Here is a 24,358-nt window from a genome sequence, read left to right as displayed (position 1 = left end):
TGGATGACATCTTCAGGCATATTTTTTAATGAGGGAAAACATGGGTAGAAATCTCACAAAAATCACACAATCCCGCATGTTTAAGTCTTTCTACGTAACTAAATACTCGTTATTAAAAAGTGCTGAAGTTTTAAACCAAATCTTCTGTTCGCTCCTTTTGAATTTCCACGGCTGCAAAACAAACTCGGAGCCGTTTGGGGGAACGAGGACTGTTCTATCAGAAAAATGTGGATCAGGACTAAACCAGGATTAAACCTGAACTAAACCAGGACTAAACCAGGTCTAAACCAGGTCTAAACCAGGTCTAAACCAGGTCTAAACCAGGTCTAAACCAGGTCTAAACCAGGACTAAACCAGGTCTAAACCAGGACTAAACCAGGACTAAACCAGGTCTAAACCAGGTCTAAACCAGGTCTAAACAGGTCTAAACCAGGACTAAACCAGGTCTAAACCAGGTCTAAACCAGGTCTAAACCAGGTCTAAACCAGGACTAAACCAGGACTAAACCAGGTCTAAACCAGGACTAAACCAGGTCTAAACCAGGACTAAACCAGGTCTAAACCAGGACTAAACCAGGACTCTAAACCAGGTCTAAACCAGGACTAAACCAGGTCTAACCAGGTCTAAACCAGGTCTAAAAAACCAGGTCTAAAACCAGGTCTAAACCAGGTCTAAACCAGGTCTAAACCAGGACTAAACCAGGTCTAAACCAGGACTAAACCAGGTCTAAACCAGGACTAAACCAGGACTAAACCAGGTCTAAACCAGGTCTAAACCAGGTCTAAACCAGGACTAAACCAGGACTAAACCAGGTCTAAACAGGACTAAACCAGGTCTAAACCAGGACTAAACCAGGACTAAACCAGGTCTAAACCAGGACTAAACCAGGTCTAAACCAGGACTAAACCAGGACTAAACCAGGTCTAAAACCAGGACTAAACAGGACTAAACCAGGACTAAACCAGGTCTAAACCAGGACTAAACCAGGTCTAAACCAGGACTAAACCAGGTCTAAACCAGGACTAAACCAGGACTAAAACCAGGTCTAAACCAGGACTAAACCAGGTCTAAACCAGGACTAAAACCAGGACTAAACCAGGTCTAAACCAGGACTAAAACCAGGACTAAACCAGGACTAAACCAGGTCTAAACCAGGACTAAAACCAGACTAAACCAGGTCTAAACCAGGACTAAAAGACTAAACCAGGACTAAACCAGGTCTAAAACCAGGACTAAACCAGGACTAAAACAGTCTAAACCAGGACTAAACCACTAAACCAGGACTAAACCAGGTCTAAACCAGGACTAAACCAGTCTAAACCAGGACTAAACCAGGTCTAAACCAGGACTAAACCCTAAACCAGGACTAAACCATTTCTAAACCAGGACTAACCATTTCTAAACCAGGACTAAAACAACTCTAAACCAGGACTGAACCAGGACTAAACCAGGTCTAAACCAGGACTAAACCTGAACTAAACCAAAATGAAACCAGGTCTAAACCAGGACTAAACCAGGACTAAACCAGGACTAAACATGGTCTAAACCAGGACTAAACCAGGACTAAACCAGAACTAAAACAGGACTAAAACAGGTCTAAACCAGAATTACACCACGATTAAACCAGGACTAAACCAAGTCTAAAAGGAAAAATAGGAAAAACGGTGTATAAAAGTGTGCCAATTTTTGTATATTTGTGGAGAGTTGCCGTGTAGGAGCATGTGTGACGTAGACTTTTTTTTTTTTTTTTTTTTGAATAGGACCCGGGAGAGATCACTAAATTACTCAAACATGCATGAATGATGTCTTCAGGCATGTTTTTAATGAGGGAAAACAAAAATCACACAATCCCGCATGTTTAAGTCTTCTTTATTACTGAACACTAGTTGAAATTTTAAACCAAATCTTCTGTACGTCCCTTTTTGAATTTCCACGGCTGCAAAACACACTCGGAGCCTTTGGGGGAACGAGGACTGTTCTATCAGAAAAATGTGGATCAGATAATGACTTTCACAGTCCCCCTCGCTGACCTACTTTACACGGAGACAGACATAGAATCAGACATTTTAATTACGAGGACTTCTCCGCCGTAGAAGCGCGGCGGCACGGAACCACCTCGCCATAGAATAAAGTGATAATTGGTCGTCATTACCGCATGTACATTCACTCATTTGCGGCGGCTATTTCCACAGGCAACAGGTGGGCCCCCGGGGAAACGCCGGGTCAACGATTTTATTTGTAAGAAGCTAATTAGAGAATTTGTCTGCGGCACATGTTCTATACAAACGTACGCGTGTGGTGTAACTCGCATCTGAACTGGAAACTTCAAACACAAAACGAAACTGCACTTGACAGAGAGACGTTTTGATGGACGTGGATGTAGGGGGATGTTTTGTGTTTTGTCAGTTTGGAGCCGCTGTTGTGTCCCTGGGCAAGACACTTCGCCTACATGGCAAATTCGAGCTGTTTTATGTTTGTTTAAAGTGGAAATATGAAGCGTTTTCTGATTTATGTGATAACGTTTCCTCGTCACAAACACGTCTGGAGTTGTGTTTTGTTTCTTTCGTGCGTCTTTAATAGACTTTGTGATGTCTTGTGACTTGTGATGTCATGTGGCCGTACAGGAAGTGTTCCACTGTGTTTTTAAACTCCATACAGGTTTTTTCAGCCCTGGAAATGCCATTTTCTACTGAATTATACTACAAAAAGTGACATCTCGCTAAGTTAAAATTACTTAAGATCATTTTAGTTTATTTGAGTAGATGTAGGAGATTTGAGTGGCCACAACGACTTGTTAAAGTCTGATCTCGTCAGATCAGAAGCTCAGCGAGGCTGTTCCTGGTCAGGACTTGGAGACACTGGGAATTCCAGGAGCCACAGGGGGCACTAATGGCAAAAACTGTTGTTGTGTCCTTAGGCAAGACACTTCACATTGCCTCGTATGAAAGTGGTGTGTGCGTGAGTGATGGTGGAGGTTCATGGGGCCTTGCTTGTGTCAGCCTGCCCCAGGGCAGCTGTGGCTACAGTAGTAGTTTACCACTACTGAGTGTGGAGTGAAAGAACAATGAACATTAAAGTGCTTCAGGTGTCTTGAAAGGCGTTAGAGAAATGCAATGATTAATTAATAAAAAAAAAATAAAAAATAGATTCAACTTAAAATGCTAATGAAATAAATGTGTTTTCTCTTAATATTTAGTTTTTTATTTTAAGTGCAAAGAGTTAATGTTTTTCTTATCCCTAACCTCATAAGCCCCAGGGCCTAATTCCAAAATGACCAGTATATGATATTTTAACAAATTAAACTGCAAACACATGGTTCATATAAAAGGAAACACCTTGTAAATTACTGTGGTTGTGAAATTCTGCAAATAAATCATGCTGGGTAAGAGAAATTGAAGTTGAAACACTGTTTTTGTTTTGGACGGACATAAAAAAAAAAATCTAATATTCACTGTGAGGTGATTGTGCTGCGACTGTAGCAAAATGTTTTTTCATATTTTAACTACAAAAAGTCTTGTTCCATTTGTAGATCATTTTACTTTTGAAGTGAAATTTACTCAAATCATGATAAGAGAACTTGAATCAAGAAAGTTTGAACTTGGCTGGATCTTACTTTTTGTTGTGAAAAGGTAAAAGGAGCTGAGAACTACCACGTCATGACATCACAAGGTGGTACAGAGTATTTTCAGCTTTGTAGATGTAAACCAGGGGTGTCAAATAAAAGCAATACAAGTAGCAATACATTTCTTTCTTTCTTTTTTTTTTTTCAAAGTATAAAAAGACATCGACAGTGTCACAACATCAGACATACAAGAAATGAAAGAAAAGGAGAAGAAAGAAGAAAAATCCTCTGTTCTCTGCCCCCTTTTCCCTTTCAAGACAAAACATCAATATTGATGGTCAATAAACTTTCCAAATCAGTTCAGGCACAATTACTGATCAATTACAAACAGAAATCTTCACTTTTATGCACAACACGTTAGTTTTCTTTTTCTTACAAACACATTGCATTTGATTTGATGTATTTTTTAAATGTCGTCATTGTACTTGATTCTTTTATTTCTTTGTCAAGACTTTTCCATGAATTAACTCCTTTCACAGCGACGCTTCACTGTGAAGGTAAATTCAAATATTTGTGCAGAGAAATGCAAATCTTTCTTTTACTAAATATAATATTATGAACAACCTGAAACTTTAAGAAAAATGTAATTTCAACACAATGTTTTAACATTAACTTGTCTGCAAATAGGAATAAGTCAATTTTTCTTGTAAAATTCTGCACTTCGGCTCCACTTTTCTCATGTTGGACATTTTTCTGATGAGGGTGTCACGGTCAACAGTCAAAACGATCGTCCTTTAAGAGCGTTTGGAAAGAGACAAGTCTTCATTTGTGCTGCTCTGGTGGGAGGGGCCACGTACAGAGACGCTGGAGACGCTGCTGTGATAAACACCGCAGAAAATTAACAAGATTTTAATAGAAAATATAATTAAAATATTTTAGTAGAAAATCAGCCGAGGGCCAGATTAAAGCTCTTGGAGGGCCGGATCTGGACCCCGGGCCGTATGTTTGACACTCCTGCTGTAGACAGACTAATAATAAAAGTTACTCAAACGTGTGAATGAAACAAAACACAAGTCCAGGTCTGTTTTTGATGAGGTAATTATAACGCGGCTTAAAGCTCGTAAGGGTCCATTTTGTGTAATATACAACCTTTAAACAGCTTGTAATGGTGTCTGACATTAAATCCTCGTCGCTCACACCGCGCTGTAGCAACCCTAAAAAGTCCCAGTAGGGAACTTTATCCGTGGCATTTGACCCACGCTACGACGAGCTTCTTTTGGCAACCCGTTAAGAGCGTTGGAACGACCGCAGCGCAGCGTCCGGGGACTCGTCTCCAGATCCCGAGCCAGAATCTTAAGTAAGGCTTAACATCGCCGGAGTATTGGCTTACGACGGGGCATGTTCCGGGCTGGTGGGGGAAACCGGAGTGCCCAGAGGGAGCCCGGACACACAACGGGGAGAACATGCAAACTCATCACCCCCCAAGTGCCCAACACCGTCCAGGAAACCAACCTTGGACGGTCAGTGGGTCCTGTGTACGACAGCGCCCCATAACCTCACTGTAGACGTCACTACTTCCCATCCAAGGCAAGTTTATTTGTACAGCACAGTTTGTACACAAAGTAATTCAAAGTGCTTTACAGAATAAGAAATACATTAAAATCATAATAAAAACAAATCAAACATAAAAAACTAGAAAAGCAGTCAGAGAGCGCAGACCTCCGCCAAGGACTACCCCCATTTTTTATATAAATTGCGATAAAATCAGTCTTCTGGATCAGATCCGGATCAGCCTTTGGAATATGAAAGAGGATCCCATTGTCCATCCCTGAGTCAAATTTCATGGGGTTTGGTCAATAATTAACCGAGATATTGAGAAACAAAATTTTTGGCCCCATTTACCACAATGTTAACTAAAATTTCAAAGTGATTCAGAATCCAGGATTTCTTCCGGATCAGCCCCAAAATGAAATCAGTTCTTCCTTTTCACAAACAAACAAACAAACAGAGAAACGCCGGCAAAAACATAACCACCTTGGCGGAGGTAATTATGAAGATTAAAATTTAAAAAGAGGGACATAAATTGGAGAGAAGAGTGCGGAATGAAAACCTTTCAGTTATTTGCACAGTTAAACAGAAATGTTTTGAGTCTGGATTTAAACAGCGTCACAGAAGAGTCTGTCTCACATGTTCAGACTGTTCCAGGTTTTAGCTGCATGAACCTGAAACTCTGACTCCCCTTGTTTAGTCGTGACTCTGGGCACCAGCAGGAGTTGGTCCCTGAGCTCCTCAGAGTGTGAGATGTTCATATGACACTAACATGTCACAGATGGACTTTGGTGCTCGGCCATGGAGACACTTGTAAAGGAAACAGAACAGTGTGATGGGTGAGTGGTTTTGTTTGTTTGTTCGTTCACGGTGACTCTGGGCTTTGTTCAGTTGTGGCGTGTAGGGAGGTGCTGTCTGGGACACGCTGGATTGTCGGCGTCGGCGTGTTCGCAGTGACTCAGTTGTTCAGTCGTGTCTAGAAGCGGCACATTGCGCTCGCTTTTTCGGTTCGTTCCTCCGTTCCGTTCCTCGTCGGCGTGGAGTGATGAGTGTGTCTGTGGGTGTTTTTCGCTGTGCGGTCGCTGTCTGCTCCGTGTGTGTTTGCGGCTTTGTAGTTTACTGAAGTCGTGCTGGGACGCCCGAGTGGATTCGTGTATAGGGCGCTCTGGATTATGGGGCGCGCGGTCATTTTTTGATGCGGTTAGAGGCTTAAGAGTGCGTCTAATCACCCGGAAAATATGGTACTTGCACAGAACAGACTCACCATCAGCAGAACACCCCTCTGTCACAGAAAGAACACTCATATTCCACTGAGTCGTGTCCTTTTTAAGTCTGACAGAAGCTGAACCGCATCAGGGCAAAAGGAGCGAGCTGTTTTTTTGAGCGCCCAGTTTATGCAAATTAGCCATGTGGTTTTAAGTTTTGTTTCTGTAAAACGTAAACAAATGTGCTCAAAGCTGTGTGGATGGGGAAGGATTGCATTTCTTTAAAATTTCACAGTGGTACCAATGTCTGGGCTTTTTCTCAAGGACCTTATGTCAATTTGTATAATGAACAGAGAGGTTTCAGTGACAGTATAGAGTATAATAGATATATAATTATCTTTATTATAATTGTATATATTATAATTTATATTTTTTCCGTCTGTTTGTATGTTTCAGGACACACACACACACACACACACACACACACACACAAAGTTTAACATTTTTAATAAAACTTCATCATCTTTCATCGTGCATTCTTAACGATGCCCCCTGGCGGTCACAGCAGTTATAAGCCGCACAACTACCGTATTTTTCGGACTATAAGGTGCACTTAAAAATCCTTTAATTTTCTCAAAAATCTACAGTGCGCCTCAAAAAATACGGTAACTCTCCCCAAAACAAAGATTTGGATAACGTCACGTCCCGAGCGGTTACAGAGCGAAGGTTGACTGTTTTTCAACACAAAGTGAACTGGAGCCAGAGTTGATGGAGCCAGAAGTGCGCCCATGTTCACTTCCTCTTTGTTTGTAGCTATGTCCTTCTATATCTACACTCTATGTTTCTAAACTTATATTTTGACCTTTTCCTCACAGTCCAAACCTCTAGCCCCTCCCCCCTGCTTTTCGTCTGTCAGGTGCTCGTCTGTCAGGTGCTCGTCTGACAGGTGCTCGTCAGGTTCACCTCTGGAGCGTGACAGTAACGTGTGTGTGTGTGTGTGTGTGTGTGTTCCTCGTGCAGGTCAACACAACTACCTGTGCGCCGGGAGGAACGACTGCATCATCGACAAGATCCGGAGGAAAAACTGCCCGGCGTGTCGAGTACGGAAGTGTCTGCAGGCCGGGATGAACCTGGGAGGTGAGACTCGGGACTTTTCGCTCTTTCTTTGGACTTTTTTGGGCTCTCGGGATTTGGGCAGGGAGTTTGGGATTGTTGTTTTGTTGTTTTGTTGTTTTCTGATCTGTGTTGTAATCAGTGTGTTTAATGTTTGGGGTTTTTTTTACTCAAAATGATGCAAAATCGTGTTGTTAACGTTAACGACAAACTTCATCTACAGGAACATAAATCACAGACCAGGACTAAACCAGAACTAAAACAGGACTAAACCAGGACTAAAACAGGACTAAAACAGGTCTACACCAGGACTAAAACAGGACTAAACCAGGACTAAACCAGGACTAAACCAGGACTAAACCAGGTCTACACCAGGACTAAACCAGGATTAAACCAGGACTAAATCAGGACTAAACCAGGTCTAAAACAGGTCTACACCAGGACTGAAACCAGGACTAAACCAGGACTAAAACAGGACTAAACCAGGACTGAACCAGGACTAAACCAGGACTAAAACAGGACTAAACCAGGACTGAACCAGGACTAAACCAGGACTAAACCAGGTCTAAACCAGGACTAAAACAGGACTAAACAAGGACTAAACCAGGACTAAACCAGGACTAAACCAGGTCTAAACCAGGACTAAAACAGGACTAAACCAGGACTGAACCAGGACTAAACCAGGTCTAAACCAGGTCTACACCAGGACTAAAACAGGTCTACACCAGGACTGAACCAGGACTAAACCAGGACTAAACCAGGTCTAAACCAGGATTAAACCAGAACTCAACCAGGACTAAAACTGGACTAAACCAGGTCTAAACCAGGTCTAAACCAGGACTAAAACCAGGTCTAAAACCAGGACTAAAACCAGGTCTAAACCAGGACTAATATTAAATGATTTCTCAAATGTGAATGAAACAAAATTTAAAAAAACAAAACAAAATTTTTTAAAAACACAATTTCAGGTTTGAATTGAGTCCATTTTACGTCATTTTTTTTTACATTTAAATTCATGTTTTCCCTTTTTTTTCCACGTAAGCAGCTCTTTGTTTTTGACTCAAATGGACGTTACTTTCTCTCTGATTGGCTTAAACCACAAGAATCGGTTTTGCGTAATAATATAAGACCTTTAACGGAGAATTAAACCTACAAAAATGCCTTATATATGTCCGTAAAGGTTGTATAGAGGATTTTCCAAGGAACGAGAAATCCAGCGACTGTTTGTCCTTTTTCAAATGTTGCGCATGCGTGAAACCCCCCCCCCTCCCCTACAGCTCCTACGTAGAAACGCCTCCTCCCTCCTCCTCCTTACGCCAGAAACAGGTTTGTTTACAGCCGGTGCTGCACATGACTTGTAAACAACTAACTACAGTGTTGTTAGGCAAGGACGGAGAAGTGAGGAGCAGGGGGAAGAGTGGATCGGGCAGCGGGGACAGGAGCAGGAAAGGGGTGCAGAGAAGGTGCGCGGAGATTCCGTGCGAATGAACTAGCTACAACACGCAGCAGCAAGCGGACTCTTTCTTTGCCTTGAAAATTACGTTTTCAGACATAGGATATCGCTTTCGTGTCCTGAAAAACGTTTGTGTAGCTCTTGGAAATAAAGTACGTTTTCATAATAAGCAGAAGTTTCCTGTCCAGGAGTAATTTGTGGACCAGTGCGTTCAGTCTTTAGACCCTGCGTCTGCTTCAGTCGCACCATCGCTGGAATGAATCTACAAGAATCACCTTAGTTTGGCTTCGCTGCTTTTCCCCTTGTCTTCTTCTTTCAGCGACCTCAAAAATGGACTTTCTTTTGCGGCGAACTGCTCCTGGATTCTTGTCGCCATTGCAACAAACTTTGTGCAAACTGCGAGGAAGATATAAGGTCAAAAAAAAGCCGCTAAGAACTGTTGTGTTGGTGGAGTAAACAGTCTGTGCGTCTTGCGTCTGTGGACTGTGTGACAGTCGTACGTAAACCACGTACCGGCGGCGCAGGCAAGTCAGTTACGCTAGAAACGTAGGGGAGTTTGATTGACAGCCTGTCAGCTCACAGATAACGAGGCAGTGTCGTTATCTATTGGCAAATGTTTAGCCCCACCACGTCCAGAGTTGATGAATTTTTATTCTCTTTTTTTTGGTCATCATAATTACAAGGCTACTGCATCTTTATAATCTATCATTGACAACTTGAAACAAAAAAAAAATCCTCCATACAACCTTTAAATAAAATAAAACACACAGCGTTATCTGCGGGCCCGCCTCAACCTCGGGGCTGTGGATTCAGAATACTGCCCCCCGGTGGTCACGTGTCCCGGGCGTGACATTTAAGTCAGTTCCGCTCTGTTTTATCGGGAAAGATCCGAGAGGAAAAGTAGGTCTGAGGAGTCACAGGAAGCCCGAGGACGCTGACTCACGAGAGCTTTGTGTGTGTGTGTGCGCGTACGGACCGGCCCCGGAGCGGCGGCGAGCGGCGGCGAGCGGCGGCGAGCGGCGGCGCCCCTGCCGTGTGGATCTAATGTTCTCTTTACTATAACATGACAAAGCGCCCAGACCGACGCAGGCTTGAATTATCCGCAACATGAGACGAACGTTTGAAGACTCGAGGCTTTAAAGCTGCGTCACCGTTGAGTTGTTTTGCACCGACGCTGCACTTCCACCGTCACAACTTACACATTTTTATACGTATCGGACTGTAAACGGTGTCGGGGAGTAACAGATTACATGTACCGGAGTAATGTAATCAGAGTACAAATGATGAGTAACTGTATTCGGTTACAGTTACTGTTTCAGTGAGTGGGGATTGGATTACAGTTACTTTGTTGAGATAAATGGATTACACGGCGGGATTTTCCTGTTTTCACATTTTGGGATAAACCAGGACTAAACCAGGACTAAACCAGGACTAAACCAGGACTAAAACCAGTTCTAAACCAGGACTAAACCAGGTCTAAACCAGGTCTAAACTAGGACTAAAACCAGGACTAAAACCAGGTCTAAAACAGGACTAAACCAGGTCTAAACCAGGTCTAAACCAGGATTAAAACCAGGTCTAAACCAGGATTAAACCAGGTCTAAACCAGGTTAAACCAGGTCTAAACCAGGTCTAAACCAGGTCTAAACCAGGACTAAACCAGGACTAAAACCAGGTCTAAACCAGGTCTAAACTAGGACTAAAACCAGGACTAAACCAGGACTAAAACCAGGTCTAAACCAGGTCTAAACCAGGACTAAACCAGGACTAAACCAGGACTAAACCAGGTCTAAACCAGGTCTAAAACTAGGACTAAAACCAGGACTAAACCAGGTCTAAACCAGGTCTAAACCAGGTCTAAACCAGGACTAAACCAGGACTAAAACAGGACTAAAACCAGTCTAAAACCAGGACTAAACCAGGTCTAAACCAGGTCTAAACTAGGACTAAACCAGGACTAAAACCAGGTCTAAATCAGGACTAAACCAGGTCTAAACCAGGTCTAAAACAGGACTAAACCAGGTCTAAACCAGGTCTAAACCAGGTCTAAACCAGGATTAAACCAGGTCTAAACCAGGTCTAGACAGGACTAAAACCAGGTCTAAACCAGGTCTAAACAGGACTAAAACCAGGTCTAAACCAGGTCTAAACCAGGACTAAAATCAGGACTAAACCAGGACTAAACCAGGACTAAACCAGGACTAAACCAGGACTAAACCAGGACTAAACCAGGTCTAAACCAGGTCTAAACTAGGACTAAAACCAGGACTAAACCAGGACTAAACCAGGTCTAAACCAGGTCTAAACCAGGTCTAAACCAGGTCTCACAGTGCACTTTTGGTTTGATATTTCAAATTGATTTGATACGGTTTAATAAAAAATAAAATCTAAATCTAAATCATGTCTGTGAGACTAAAAGTCTTTGTTAAACCACTTCTTCTTCTTCTTCTTCTTCTTCTTCTTCTTCAAAGTTCATATGAAACACAAACATTTAAATCATCAAAACCTCAAGTGAAAATGTCAAACGTGTCGCATAAACGAGTTTCCTTCCTCTGAACAAACAACAAAACTGTAACTGTAACAAAATAATTTAGTAAAATAAACCAAAAAATACTCTTGGAGATAAATCTGTCACGATATCGATACTGTATCGTCACATTAACCGATACGATATTTTGATCTGTTTGCACACCCCTAGTCAGTGTCGGGGAGTAACAGATTACATGTACCAGAGTAATGTAATCAGAGTACAAATGATGAGTAACTGTATTCAGTTACAGTTACTGTTTCAGTGAGTGGGAATTGGATTACAGTTACTTTGTTGAAATAAATGGATTAAACAGAGGGATTTTACTGTTTTTACAGTTTGGGCTAAATCCCTTTTGACTTTTTTTTGTTTTTTGGACTTGGACTAACTCCAGGACTCAGGACTCAGGACTAAACCAGGACTAAACCAGGACTAAACCAGGACTAAACCAGGACTAAACCAGGACTAAACCAGGACTAAACCAGGACTAAAACCAGGACTAAACCAGGACTAAACCAGGACTCTAAACCAGGACTAAACCAGGACTAAAACCAGGACTAAACCAGGACTAAACCAGGACTAAACCAGGACTAAACCAGGACTAAACCAGGACTAAAACCAGGACTAAACCAGGACTAAACCAGGACTAAACCAGGGACTCTAAAACCAGGACTAAACCAGGACTAAACCAGGACTAAACCAGGACTAAACCAGGACTAAACCAGGACTAAACTAAACCAGGACTAAAACCAGGACTCCAGGACTAAACCAGGACTAACCAGGACTAAACCAGGACTAAAACCAGGACTAAACCAGGACTAAAACCAGGACTAAACCAGGACTAAACCAGGACTAAAACCAGGACTAAACCAGGACTAAAACCAGGACTAAAACCAGGACTAAAACCAGGACTAAAACCAGGACTAAACCAGGACTAAACCAGGACTAAACCAGGACTAAAACCAGGACTAAACCAGGACTAAAACCAGGACTAAAACCAGGACTAAACCAGGACTAAAACCAGGACTAAACCAGGACTAAACCAGGACTAAACCAGGACTAAACCAGGACTAAACCAGGACTAAACCAGGACTAAACCAGGACTAAACCAGGACTAAACCAGGACTAAACCAGGCCGTGTGGACCATGTCTCGTTCTCTTCTATCAATAATATTTTTAATTTGTTTCAGTAAAATCTGGGCTTTTTATTTTCTTTTAGCAAACAAAACATCTCATTTTAAAATGTCCTCGTCTTTGCTTCTCTACAGAAAAAAAAAACAAGTAATCCAAAGTAATCAGATTACATTACTCACTTTAAGTCATTTAACGGATTCCGTTACAAACTACATTTCGGCGTGTGTAATCTGTAATCTGTAGGGGAAAACATTTTAAAAGTCACCTTCCCGACACTGTAAATATCTGCGGCGTTGGATTCAAAAAAAGAGGAAAGACGAACCAGATAAGAAAAGATTGAGGAAAGAGATTAGAGCCGGAGCGACACCGGAAAACTGCACATCCAACTACGTGTCTCATTTATTTTACACAATACGTTTTTTGGCCGAGCTCCTAAAATAAAAAAAAAGAACAGTGATATGAATAGAACCAACGAACGAAGTGTTTATTGTACTTTTATTAGTTTTATTCATTTTCACTTGGGAAAAAATACAGAATAAGTTTAGAGAACGAGTGAAGGACGGTTACCAAAAACCCTTCAAACGAGGAACCTCCGTATAAAATGCAGGACTAAATCCAGGACTAAACCAGGACTAAACCAGGACTAAAACCAGGACTAAACCAGGACTAAAACCAGGAAACCAGGACTAAAACCAGGACTAAACCAGGACTAAACCAGGAAAACCAGGACTAAACCAGGACTAAAACCAGGACTAAAAACCAGGACTGAACCAGGACTAAAAACCAGGACTAAAACCAGGACTAAAACCAGGACTAAAACCAGGACTAAAACCAGGACTAAAACCAGGACTCAGGACTAAACCAGGACTAAACCAGGACTACTAAACCAGGACTAAACCAGGACTAAAACCAGGACTAAAACCAGGACTAAAACCAGGACTAAAACCAGGACTAAAACCAGGAAAACTAAAACCAGAACTAAAAACCAGGACTAAAAACCAGGACTAAAACCAGGACTAAAACCAGGACTAAAACCAGGACTAAAACCAGGACTAAACCAGGACTAAAACCAGGACTAAACCAGGACTAAACCAGGACTAAAACCAGGACTAAACCAGGACTAAAACCAGGAACCAGGACTAAACCAGGGTCTAAACCAGGAAACCAGGACTAAACCAGGTCTAAACTAGGACTAAAACCAGGACTAAACCAGGTCTAAACCAGGTCTAAACCAGGTCTAAACTAGGACTAAAACCAGGACTAAACCAGGACTAAAACCAGGTCTAAACCAGGTCTAAACCAGGTCTAAACCACTAAACCAGGTCTAAAACCAGGTCTAAACCAGGACTAAAACCAGGACTAAAAGGACTAAACCAGGACTAAACCAGGTCTAAACCAGGTCTAAACCAGGTCTAAACCAGGTCTAAACCAACTAAACCAGGTCTCACAGTGCACTTTTGGTTTGATATTTCAAATTGATTTGATACGGTTTAATAAAAAATAAAATCTAAATCTAAATCATGTCTGTGAGACTAAAAGTCTTTGTTAAACCACTTCTTCTTCTTCTTCTTCTTCTTCTCTTCTTCTTCAAAGTTCATATGAAACACAAACATTTAAATCATCAAAACCTCAAGTGAAAATGTCAAACGTGTCGCATAAACGAGTTTCCTTCCTCTGAACAAACAACAAAACTGTAACTGTAACAAAATCATTTAGTAAAATAAACCCAAAAAATACTCTTGGAGATAAATCTGTCACGATATCGATACTGTATCGTCACATTAACCGATACGATATTTTGATCTGTTTGCACACCCCTAGTCAGTGTTGGGGAGTAACAGATTACATGTACCAGAGTAATGTAATCAGAGTACAAATGATGAGTAACTGTATTCAGTTACAGTTACTGTTTCAGTGAGTGGGAATTGGATTACAGTTACTTTGTTGAAATAAATGGACACAGAGGGATTTTCCTGTTTTCACATTTTGGGCTAAATCCCCTTTTGTTTTTTTTTTTTTTTTGGTAATTCTACTCATTGCCGGAACGAAACCAGGTCTAAACCAGGTCTAAACTAGATCTTAACCAGGTCTAAACCAGGACTAAACCAGGACTAAAACCAGGACTAAAACCAGGACTAAAACCAGGACTAAAACCAGGACTAAACCAGGTCTAAACCCAGGTCCAAACCAGGTCTAAACCAGGTCTAAAACCAGGACTAAAACCAGGACTAAAACCAGGACTGAACCAGGACTAAAATCAGGACTAAACCAGGACTAAAACCAGGACTAAACCTGGACAGACGTTTGATAATAATATTTGGGTTCACTTTTTTTTTTACACATTTTACATCCATTCATCCATTTTCTTCGGCTTATCCAGGGCCGGGTCGCATCTAAGCAGGGACTCCGAGACTTCCTTCACCCCAGACACTTCCTCCAGCTCCTCTGACGTCCATTTAATGAGAAAGTACAATTTAGCAGAAAAATATGAAAATAGAAATACAGAAAATATGACTTAAAAATTGTAGGCGTCAGTAGCTCAGTTGGTAGAGCATAAAAATTGAAAATATACCGTATTTTCTGGGCTATTAGACGCGCTCTTAAGCCTCTAACCCAGGGGTGGGCAAACTATGGCCCGGGGGCCCTTTGCGGCCATTTAAACCTTTTAATCCGGCCCGCTGAACTTGAATAAATTACACTAATAAACCTTGTTGATGTTTTATTTTTCCTGCATTTTCGACGTTTCCCAGTAAATGGTGCACTATATATACATTGAGGTGCGGCGTATTATGTTGGCCGCAATGCTTTATGGGAAAGTGTTCTTACAGGAGTCATTTTTGGGCGGCGTATTCGGACCATGAGTGAAGTAGAAGTGTTCAAGGCTGCACTGTTTCCATTTTGAGTGGCTTAAAAGCAAATTCAAAAGCCTTACAGATACTGTATTCCAAATCTGAACACATGGAGCGTCCTAAGAGTCTGGTTCTATTGCACGTGTAGGTGTTTACACGCATAGTTTTGTGGTTTGGGCTCTGTTTCTCAGTGAGATCTAACCGCTCAGGACTCACGCTCGCCTGTGGTGTGCAGTGGAGCAGATCTATTCACTTTTCATGTTTTCTGAAACTTACACGTGAAAGTTGTAGCGCGTAGTGCAGAAAACATTCTACATGAGCGTAAATACGAGTGCAATGGAGCCGAGCTCTTAACACGTCATGTCCTGTCTCCTGTCCGGCCCTCCAGTCAAATTTTAGGACCCTATGTGGCCCTCGAGCCAAAACGTTTGCCCACTCCTGTACTAGCCCCATCAAAAAAACGACCACGCGCCCCACAATCCAGCATATGACTAGTAAATAAGTTCTGAATGAGATTTTACAATAGAAGTTTTTTTTTGTTATTTAAAGCAGTGAGTAATGATCATTATTAGAACTGGATCTGGTGTTTTTCACTCGCATAAAAGGTACGATGTTGGTCTTAATTTTTCTTTAAGTGGTCTTAAAAAAGTCTTAATTTGGGGTAGACAAACCTGGGGACAGTGTCGGGGAGTAACAGATTACATGTACAGGAGTTAATGTAATCAGAGTACAAATGATGAGTAACTGTATTCAGTTACAGTTACTGTTTCAGTGAGTGGTAATTGGATTACAGTTACTTTGTTGAAATAAATGGATTACACAGAGGGATTTTACTGTTACATTTCGGGCTATATCCCTTTTTTTTTTTTTTTTTTTTTTTTCTCGGTAATTCCACTTATTCATCACTAAATCCAGGTCTAAACTAGGTCTAAACCAAGACTAAACCAGGACTATAACCAGGTCCAAACCAGGTCCAAACCAGGTCCAAACCAGGTCTAAACCAGGACAAAACCAGAACTAAAACCAGGTCTAAACTGGGACTAAACCAGGACAAAACCAGAACTAAAACCAGGTCTAAACCAGGTCCAAACCAGGTCTAAACCAGGACTAAACTAGGACTAAAACCAGGTCTAAACCAGGTCCAAACCAGGTCCAAACCAGGTCTAAACCAGGTCTAAACCAGGACTAAAACCAGAACTAAAACCCGGTCTAAACCAGGTCTAAAACAGGATTTAACAGGACTAAATCATTCTGCGTGGACTGTGTTTCCTCCTCTTCTATTAATAATATTTTTAATCTGGTTCAGTAAAGTCTGGGCTTTTTTATTGTCTTGACAAAACATCGTATGTGAAGATTTCCTCGTCTTTGCTTCTCTACAGCAAATCAAGTAATCCAAAGTATTCAGATTACGTTACTCTCCTTTAAGAAATTTAATGGATTACGTTACAAACTACATTTTGGAGTGTGTAATCTGTAATCTGTAGGGGAAAACATTTTAAAAGTCACCTTCCCAACACTGCCTGGGGATACTCTTGTTACTGATATTGCGCCTTATAATCCGGTGTGCCCTATAGTCCGAAAAATACGGTAATTTTCACAGATTTTCCACCATAAACAGCGACTTTTTCATCTTTTTACAGCTAATAACCTTCGATAAACGGACTCTCTGAATGCCGTGAAAGGACAGCGCGGCTACCGGCTTCTTTACTTTACCCTCTCCCTTTAAATCCAAGGTTAGATCTTTGAATCACAAAACTCCTTAAACTCTCACGGCGGCTGAAGAAAAAGCGAGTGAATGAGGAGAGCTGGAGCCGGCGCGTGCTCTCCGTTTCAAAGCTCCTCGTCTCCGCTTCGTCGTTCTGAAAGTGAAAGTGAACTAATCCTCGCCTCCCGTCCGCACCTGTTTCCGTGGCATCCGTGTTACCAGCGATTCACACGCAGACTCGTTGTTTAAATTCATTAATTAAAGGTGTCGGTGGTTTCTGTATGGAAGTGATTGGCGAGGTTTAGAGACTGACAGTTAAAGGTGTTTGGGAAAACAGCTGCCGTCGGGTCCCTGGATGAAGTTTATTAATATTTTTGTACAGTGTTAAATGTCGAAATGGAGCCGTGTTTTTAATGTTGGCAGGTTTAAATGGATTGTAAAATTAGATGAAACGCTTTTGTTTTGTTGGTCTTTTTGACACGGATTGTAGAAGAACTCAAAAAAGTACAAATTAAATAGTATTTTATTGATAAAGACGCACTTCTGGCTTGTCTTTATTTATTTATTTATTTATTTAACACCTCGTGCGTTGTGTGATCATCTGTGTTTTTTATTTATTTACTGCTATTTTGTGATTTTTATGGTTTCGCTTTTATTTATTTTTTTTATCGTTTTAGCACTGGTATGACCACATTTGAACAATTTACCTTTTTGTTGTTTTCATTTTCTGGTTTCTGTGCAGAACTTTGGAAATTGCTTTGTTTGTAAAATGTGCTGTAGAAATAAAGTGGATTTAGATTTGGAGATACGTACAGTAGTGTTGTAGTACTCAAGGCCGGTCTTGGTTTCAAGCTCTCCGTTGTCATAGCAACTAAGCAATTCAATTTAAAATGTTAAATCTTTTGAATGGGGAAAGGTCCTCATCGAGTCCTCACAGAGTCCTTCAAATCAGGAAGGAATTGTTTGTCTAAACCCATCCATTTTCGTCCTCTTATCCGGGGCCGGGTCGTGGGGGCAGCAGTTTAAGCAGGAACTCCCAGACTTCCTTCACCCCGGACACTTCCTCCAGCTCCTCCGGGGAGACCCTGAGGCGTTCCCAGACCAGCCCAGAGACATAGTCCCTCCAGTGTGTCCTGGGTCTTTCCCAGGGCCTCCTTACAGTGGGACATGCCCAGAACACCTCCCGAAGGAGGCGCCCAGGAGGCATCCGGAACAGACGCCCGAACCTCAGCTGCTCAGGAGCAGCAGCTCTACTCCGAGCTCCTCCCATGTGATCCCTGTCTGCAACCCATGAATATTTTTATATATTTAATGCCATACTGTGAAATATTCAAAGCATAGCAACAACAACATCACCATGAAGACTGGAGACAAGAGAGTTAGAAAAGTTACACCTTTAAATAAACCGCTCTAGTTGTGATTTGAAAAAGCAGTGAAATATTATTTTTTAGGGCCGGACACGTTAACGCGTTAATTTTGTGTTAACTAATTAAGTCATTATCGCCGACAATTATTTTAACACCGTTAACGCAGTTGTAAAATTGTAAAAGTCTGTTTCTCACTGGCTTTTATTTTGAAAAAGTCCACCACAAGCGTTTCTTTAAGTTTGACGTCTTTTACACTTTTGTCACTTTTTTCTGACCACGTGAGCCGCGGGCTCCGGCTCTGACCGGACCAGCCGTGCGCTCTGAACTTATTTCTTTAGTTCAGCGCTGCAGGGGGAGTCACTGATTTACCCGGATACCATTAGAAGAAAAAATGTGATTGGTCCATTTCCATTCCTTTATATTAACCCTTTGTTTCCCAAGAAATATCAGTCCAAGTTTAAAACAATGATCTAGAAATTATTACTAGTGCAGTGTTTATTACTCACTGCATAAAAAATATTGAAAAAATTTATTAGTAGTACAAAAGTCCATTCAGTATTATTTACATTTTCAATAAAAGTGCGTAATACTCTGCTTTTTAATTCATTAATTGGTTTTGCGTATAACATGCGCAAAACCAATTAATGAACTCATGCAATTAATGCGATTAATTATTTATATTTTTGCCCAGCCCTACTTATTTATTAACTTACTCTAGGACTTGTCTGTTTTAAAGCCTGTGTTTATTTGACATGAACCTGATTGTGGATCTTGAGCCGTACTGAACCTCACAGCTGAGCCTTAGTGTTTTCTGTTTTTACCTGACACATACATATACACATACACGTACATATACACATACACATACACATACACAAACACACACACACACACACACATACACATAGAGGAGCAGATGAGCGTGTGCAGAAGCCGCCGGTGTCCTATAGCACACAGGACACATGAGCTCCTCTTAACAGATGTGTGCGTCGAGTGTGGAAAAGCACCAGATGAATCACCGTGAATCACCGACACGAGACGCCCAAAACAACTGCCACAAAACCAACACAATATCACAACATCACGTCTTTTCAATATGTCACTGCTCAATGTTAAACTCCTCGCTCCAAATATAGAATCTACAGATGGGTTATTTGTTTATTTTGGATTATTTGTACTTGTCGATAGAATAATGTTTGAAATAAAACTAACCTTTCATCACATCATCAATCGTCGCATGTTGAGGGACTATTTTCTCATATATCAGTCCGCCGCTGCAGAACTTTCTTCCAGGATAAATCCTTCAAATACAAGGTTAGTTTTATTTCAAACATTATTCTATCAACACAGACATTTACATTGACAGTCTGGTGTAATAATAGATTTGTTTCGGGTGTTTTGTGGAGTGGGTAAGACTGTTTTTAGTGGCAGGATAAACTATGGCCATTGACATGTACTAACCTAGTACCAGCGACCTCTGCAAATACAAGGACTGGACGGAATATTTAAAAAAATGTCAGTCCTGGTTCAGTCCTGGTTTAGTCCTGATTTAGTCCTGGTTAGTCCTGGTTTACACCTATGTCCAGTCCAGGTTTAGTCCTGGTTTAGACCTGGTTCAGTCCTGGGTTCAGTCCTGGGTTCAGTCCTGGGTTCAGTCCTGGGTTCAATCTTGGTTTAGTCCTGGGTTCGGTCCTGGTTTAGACCTTGTTTAGTCCTGGTTTAAACCTGGTTTAGTCCTGGTTTAGTCTTGGTTTAGACCTGGTTCAGTCCTGGTTTTATTCCTGGTTTTATTCCAAGTTCAGTCCTGGTTTAGACCTGGTTTAATCCTGGGTTCAGTCCTGGTTTAGTCCTTGGTTCAGTCCTGGGACCAGTCCTGGTTTAGATTTGGTTTAGACCTAGGTTTAGTTCTGGTTTAGTCCTGGTTCAGTCCTGGGTTCAGTTCTGGGTTCAGTCGCGATTTAGTCCTGGATTAGTCCTGGTTTAGACCTGGTTTAGACCTGGTTCAGTCCTGGTTTTATTCCTGGTTCAGTCCTGGTTTTATTCAGTCTGGGTTCAAAACACAACATTTAGTATCATAGTCGTACAAAATAAAATCTTATGAACTGTTTTGTCTCGCTCTTTCGCACGTTCGTATGCGGCGCAAGAGTCCGTCAGCATCTAAAATGTAAAAAGTCGTAAACATAAAGAAAAAACAAAACATGGAATGAGAGTGTTTGTCCAAACTTTCGACTGACAGCGAACATGTCCCAAAAAAAAATCTTGTAAATAAATTTCTAAACACACTCTTTTGTTTATCTCCACAGCGCGAAAGTCTAAAAAGCTCGGTAAACTCAAGGGTCTCCACGACGACCTCCAGAACGCAAAAGAGGCGGGCTCGGGCGGGTACCTGTGCTCCGAGAAGGACCTCACCTCCAGCGCCGCCAACGCCCTCGTGCCGCACGGCCCCGGGGTGGTGACTCCCTTCCTGCCGCCGTCCATCTGCAGCGTCCTGGAGCTGATCGAGCCCGAGGAGGTTTACTCCGGCTACGACAACACCCAACCGGACACCACCGACCACCTGCTGTCCAGCCTCAACCGCCTGGCCGGCAAGCAGATGGTGCGCATGGTCAAGTGGGCCAAAGTACTTCCAGGTTGGTGCATGTTTGTGATTATGTAACGGGGGGGGATCGGCAGTAGGGCTGGGTGTGATTCAGTACGATATATTTCAAATCGTTTCAACGCGGTTCGGTAAAAAATTAAAGGCTGTGACGCTAGAAGTCTTTGTTAAACCGCTTTTTGTGCAACGATCACACGAAACGCGAACATTTTAATCCTCAAAACAGCGAAAATGTCAAATGCGTCGCATAAAAAAGTTTCCTTCTTCTGGACAATGAACAAAAAAAAAAGTAAAATACACCAAAACATATTCTTGGGATGTAACAGTAACCCAAATATCGTGATATCGTATCGTCAAAGTTCTAACAATAATACCGTGGACCATCACAATATATCGAATTACAAGTGTCTTTGCGTAAATGAAGAGTTTCGGTGCAGCAATAGTTAAAAAAAAGACAGAGAACTACATAGACCATGATCCTTTGCTCCATTTCAGTGCAGACTACAAGAAGAAATAACAGTTCTAACACTTTTAAGTCTTAGTTCTTTGGATTAAGGCATTTTAAGAGGAAAAAGTCGCATGTTAACCTCCACAAAATATCGCAATAAATATCGTATGAGATGTATCGTATTTTCTGGGCTATTAGACGCGCTCTTAAGCCTATAACCCCATCAAAAAACAATCCAGAGCACCTATACACGAATCCACTCGGGCGTCCCAGCACGACTTCAGTAAACTACAAAGCCGCAAACACACACGGAGCAGACAGCGACCGCACGGCGAAAAACACCCACAGACACACTCATCTAGGGACGGGCATTCGATGAAATTTTCTTAATCGATCGTCGGAAGAATTAACGATCGATTATCGATTAATCATTAACGTTTTTATATTAAAATGATCATCATTATTATTACTATCTGCACTACTAATCTGCACAAATAAATTCAACTTTACGACATATAAACCGTAACGACTCTAGAGCCACATCAGCCCGTTTGACATTATAATGTGTTTAATTCAGTTTTGTTCAACTCTCACAGAAACAAAACTTAAAACCACATCGCTAATTTGCATAAACTAAGCGAAGATAAAACTACAGCTCTTGTGTCGCTGATGTGGTTCAACTTCTGTCGGATTAAAAGACATGACTCAGGTGAATACAGGTCAGTGTGACCAGATTTGCGTTTGGACTCGTCATCCACATTGAGCGACTCTCACCTGGTAAAACTTTTTCCCACTGGACACAGAAACATATGTGCTGCTTTATACACTGTGCACATGGACTCACACTTGTCCCGAACGCAACGGAAAGTGTGGAATTTCTTGTACAAATCATCGTTAAATACGCATTTGTGCTTCGGTTCGTTGCAGACTGACCCACTGTTTGTGTCTCGCTCCTTCTGATGCAGAGACACATGTACACACCTGTTTGGTCACACTACACACAGCAACCTACATTCGGTTTGTCGATTAAAATTAACGTAATCGATGAAATTCTTAATAATCAATTATCGATTAATCATGCTCATCCCTACACTCATCACTCCACGCCGACGAGGAACGGAACGGAGGAACGAACCGAAAAAGCGAGCGCAACGTGCCGCTTCTAAACACAACTGAACAACTGAGTCACTGCGAACACGCCGACAATCCGTTGGTCCCAGACACACCCTCCCTACACGCCACAACTGAACAAAGCCCAGAGTCACCGTGAACGAACAAACAAACAAAACCACTCACCCATCACACTGTTGTGTTTCCTTTAAAGTCCAGTGCGGTTTATTTGTGAAAAAAGTTCAAAAATAGACCATTTAATGACAGTGCGTCTTATAATCCAGAGCGACTAATAGTGCAGAAAATACAGTATGTAGAAATATGACTTAAACATGTGTGCGCTATTCAAGATCGTAAAGTATATTTTTGGTGGCACAGTTTTAATACATCGTTTAATTGGGATATTTTCCTCAAACTAAAACAATAAAATCTACAATAAGTACTTTTACATTTTTTTCAGTTTCAGTTATTTTCACAGTTGTACATTTACAGCATCTGAACAGTGACTTCTAACTTTATACGGTTCTCAAAAGGTATATTAAAGTTGCTTTTCCGGTGGAGGGTCCATCAGATAGTTTTATCCATGTAGATGATATTGCTTTGTCTGGAATGTTCCACAGTATGACTTTAAACTTCTCTACTTAACTCTATGTTTATTCAATTAAAGGAGGTTTTAGAGCTCAAAAACACCTAGAAAAACAACAAGTCCGGTGCGGTTTATTTGTGAAAAAAGTTTGAAAATAGACCATTTAATGTACCTAAAGCTGCGTTCAGACTGCAGCCAGAAGTGACCCAAATCCGATTTTTTGGCCCCTATGTTCCTGTATCTGATCTTTTAATGACAGTCTGAACGACACAGATCCGATTTTTTTCAAATGTGACCCAGGACACTTGGATATGTGCTCCTAAAACCGATACATATCTGATCTTTTGACATACGACTTCAGTCTGAACGGTCAAAGTGCATTCATCCACCTACACGTTATCAACAAGCCACAAACGTCACTATTCTGCGCTGAAGTAGGCGGAAATTGTTAATGAACTCCGTGTCACTGAAGCGAAGCACATCCACTCACCACTCTTGGCTCCGTCTCCACATCCACACGTTCCTTTCAACGAACGTCGCTGCCGCTGTCCCACAAAACACCACGACCAAAAACCTCGTCCTTCTCCTTCTCAATCTCCTCCTTAAAACAAGTAAGTTGTTCATGTTCTGGCTCCGGTACGAGAGGAACTTTAAAATCTCCAGGTGCTCGATGCTGCGTCCATGTTTGGACAACTTCAGTAAACACAGAGACGCTCGCTGCGGTTGACGTCGTCATGTCTCCAGTGTCACATGCAGGACACTTTCAGGCCATTTAACGGTCACACTGGAGTCACATACAAGTCGCATTTAATTGGAAATGTGAACGACCTCGAAAAAACATCGGATTTCACAAAAAAATCTGAATTGAGCGTTAAAGGTTGTATGGAGGATTTTTTTTTTTTTGTTTCAAATTGTCAATGAAAGTTTAAAATACCCTTACAGAAATGCAGCAGCCTTGGAATTATGTTGATTAAAGAAAAAAGAATGAAAATCTGTCATCTGTGGACATAATCAGCCAATAGATAACAAGGCTACCTCATTTTCTATTGGCTGTTAGGTTGTCAAACTCCCTGCCTTTCTAGTGTAACTGATGCGCAGGGATTATGTGGTTTATGCAGCAGTTCTTAGAGGCTTTTTTTAAAATGTAGTTTCCTC

At 41.5% G+C, this 24,358-nt stretch overlaps 1 protein-coding gene across 1 annotated transcript in view; it reads left to right on the top strand.

Moving 5' to 3' along the window:
* nr3c2 (nuclear receptor subfamily 3, group C, member 2) overlaps positions 1–24,358 on the top strand; it is a 407,529-nt gene that overhangs the window by 280,262 nt on the left and 102,909 nt on the right. Inside the window, exons 4-5 of the mRNA XM_055158161.1 lie at positions 7,336–7,452; positions 20,767–21,093. Of these exons, the coding sequence (XP_055014136.1) occupies positions 7,336–7,452; positions 20,767–21,093 (444 nt within the window). The remainder of the gene's footprint in view (positions 1–7,335; positions 7,453–20,766; positions 21,094–24,358) is intronic.

The sequence above is a fragment of the Boleophthalmus pectinirostris genome, unplaced genomic scaffold (genome assembly GCF_026225935.1).
Source record: "Boleophthalmus pectinirostris isolate CB_2022bp ecotype Guang Dong unplaced genomic scaffold, ASM2622593v1 HiC_scaffold_22, whole genome shotgun sequence".
Taxonomy (NCBI): domain Eukaryota; kingdom Metazoa; phylum Chordata; class Actinopteri; order Gobiiformes; family Gobiidae; genus Boleophthalmus; species Boleophthalmus pectinirostris.
The sequence above is the reverse complement of the archived record's forward strand: the minus strand, read 5'-3'. Positions and strand labels throughout refer to the sequence as shown.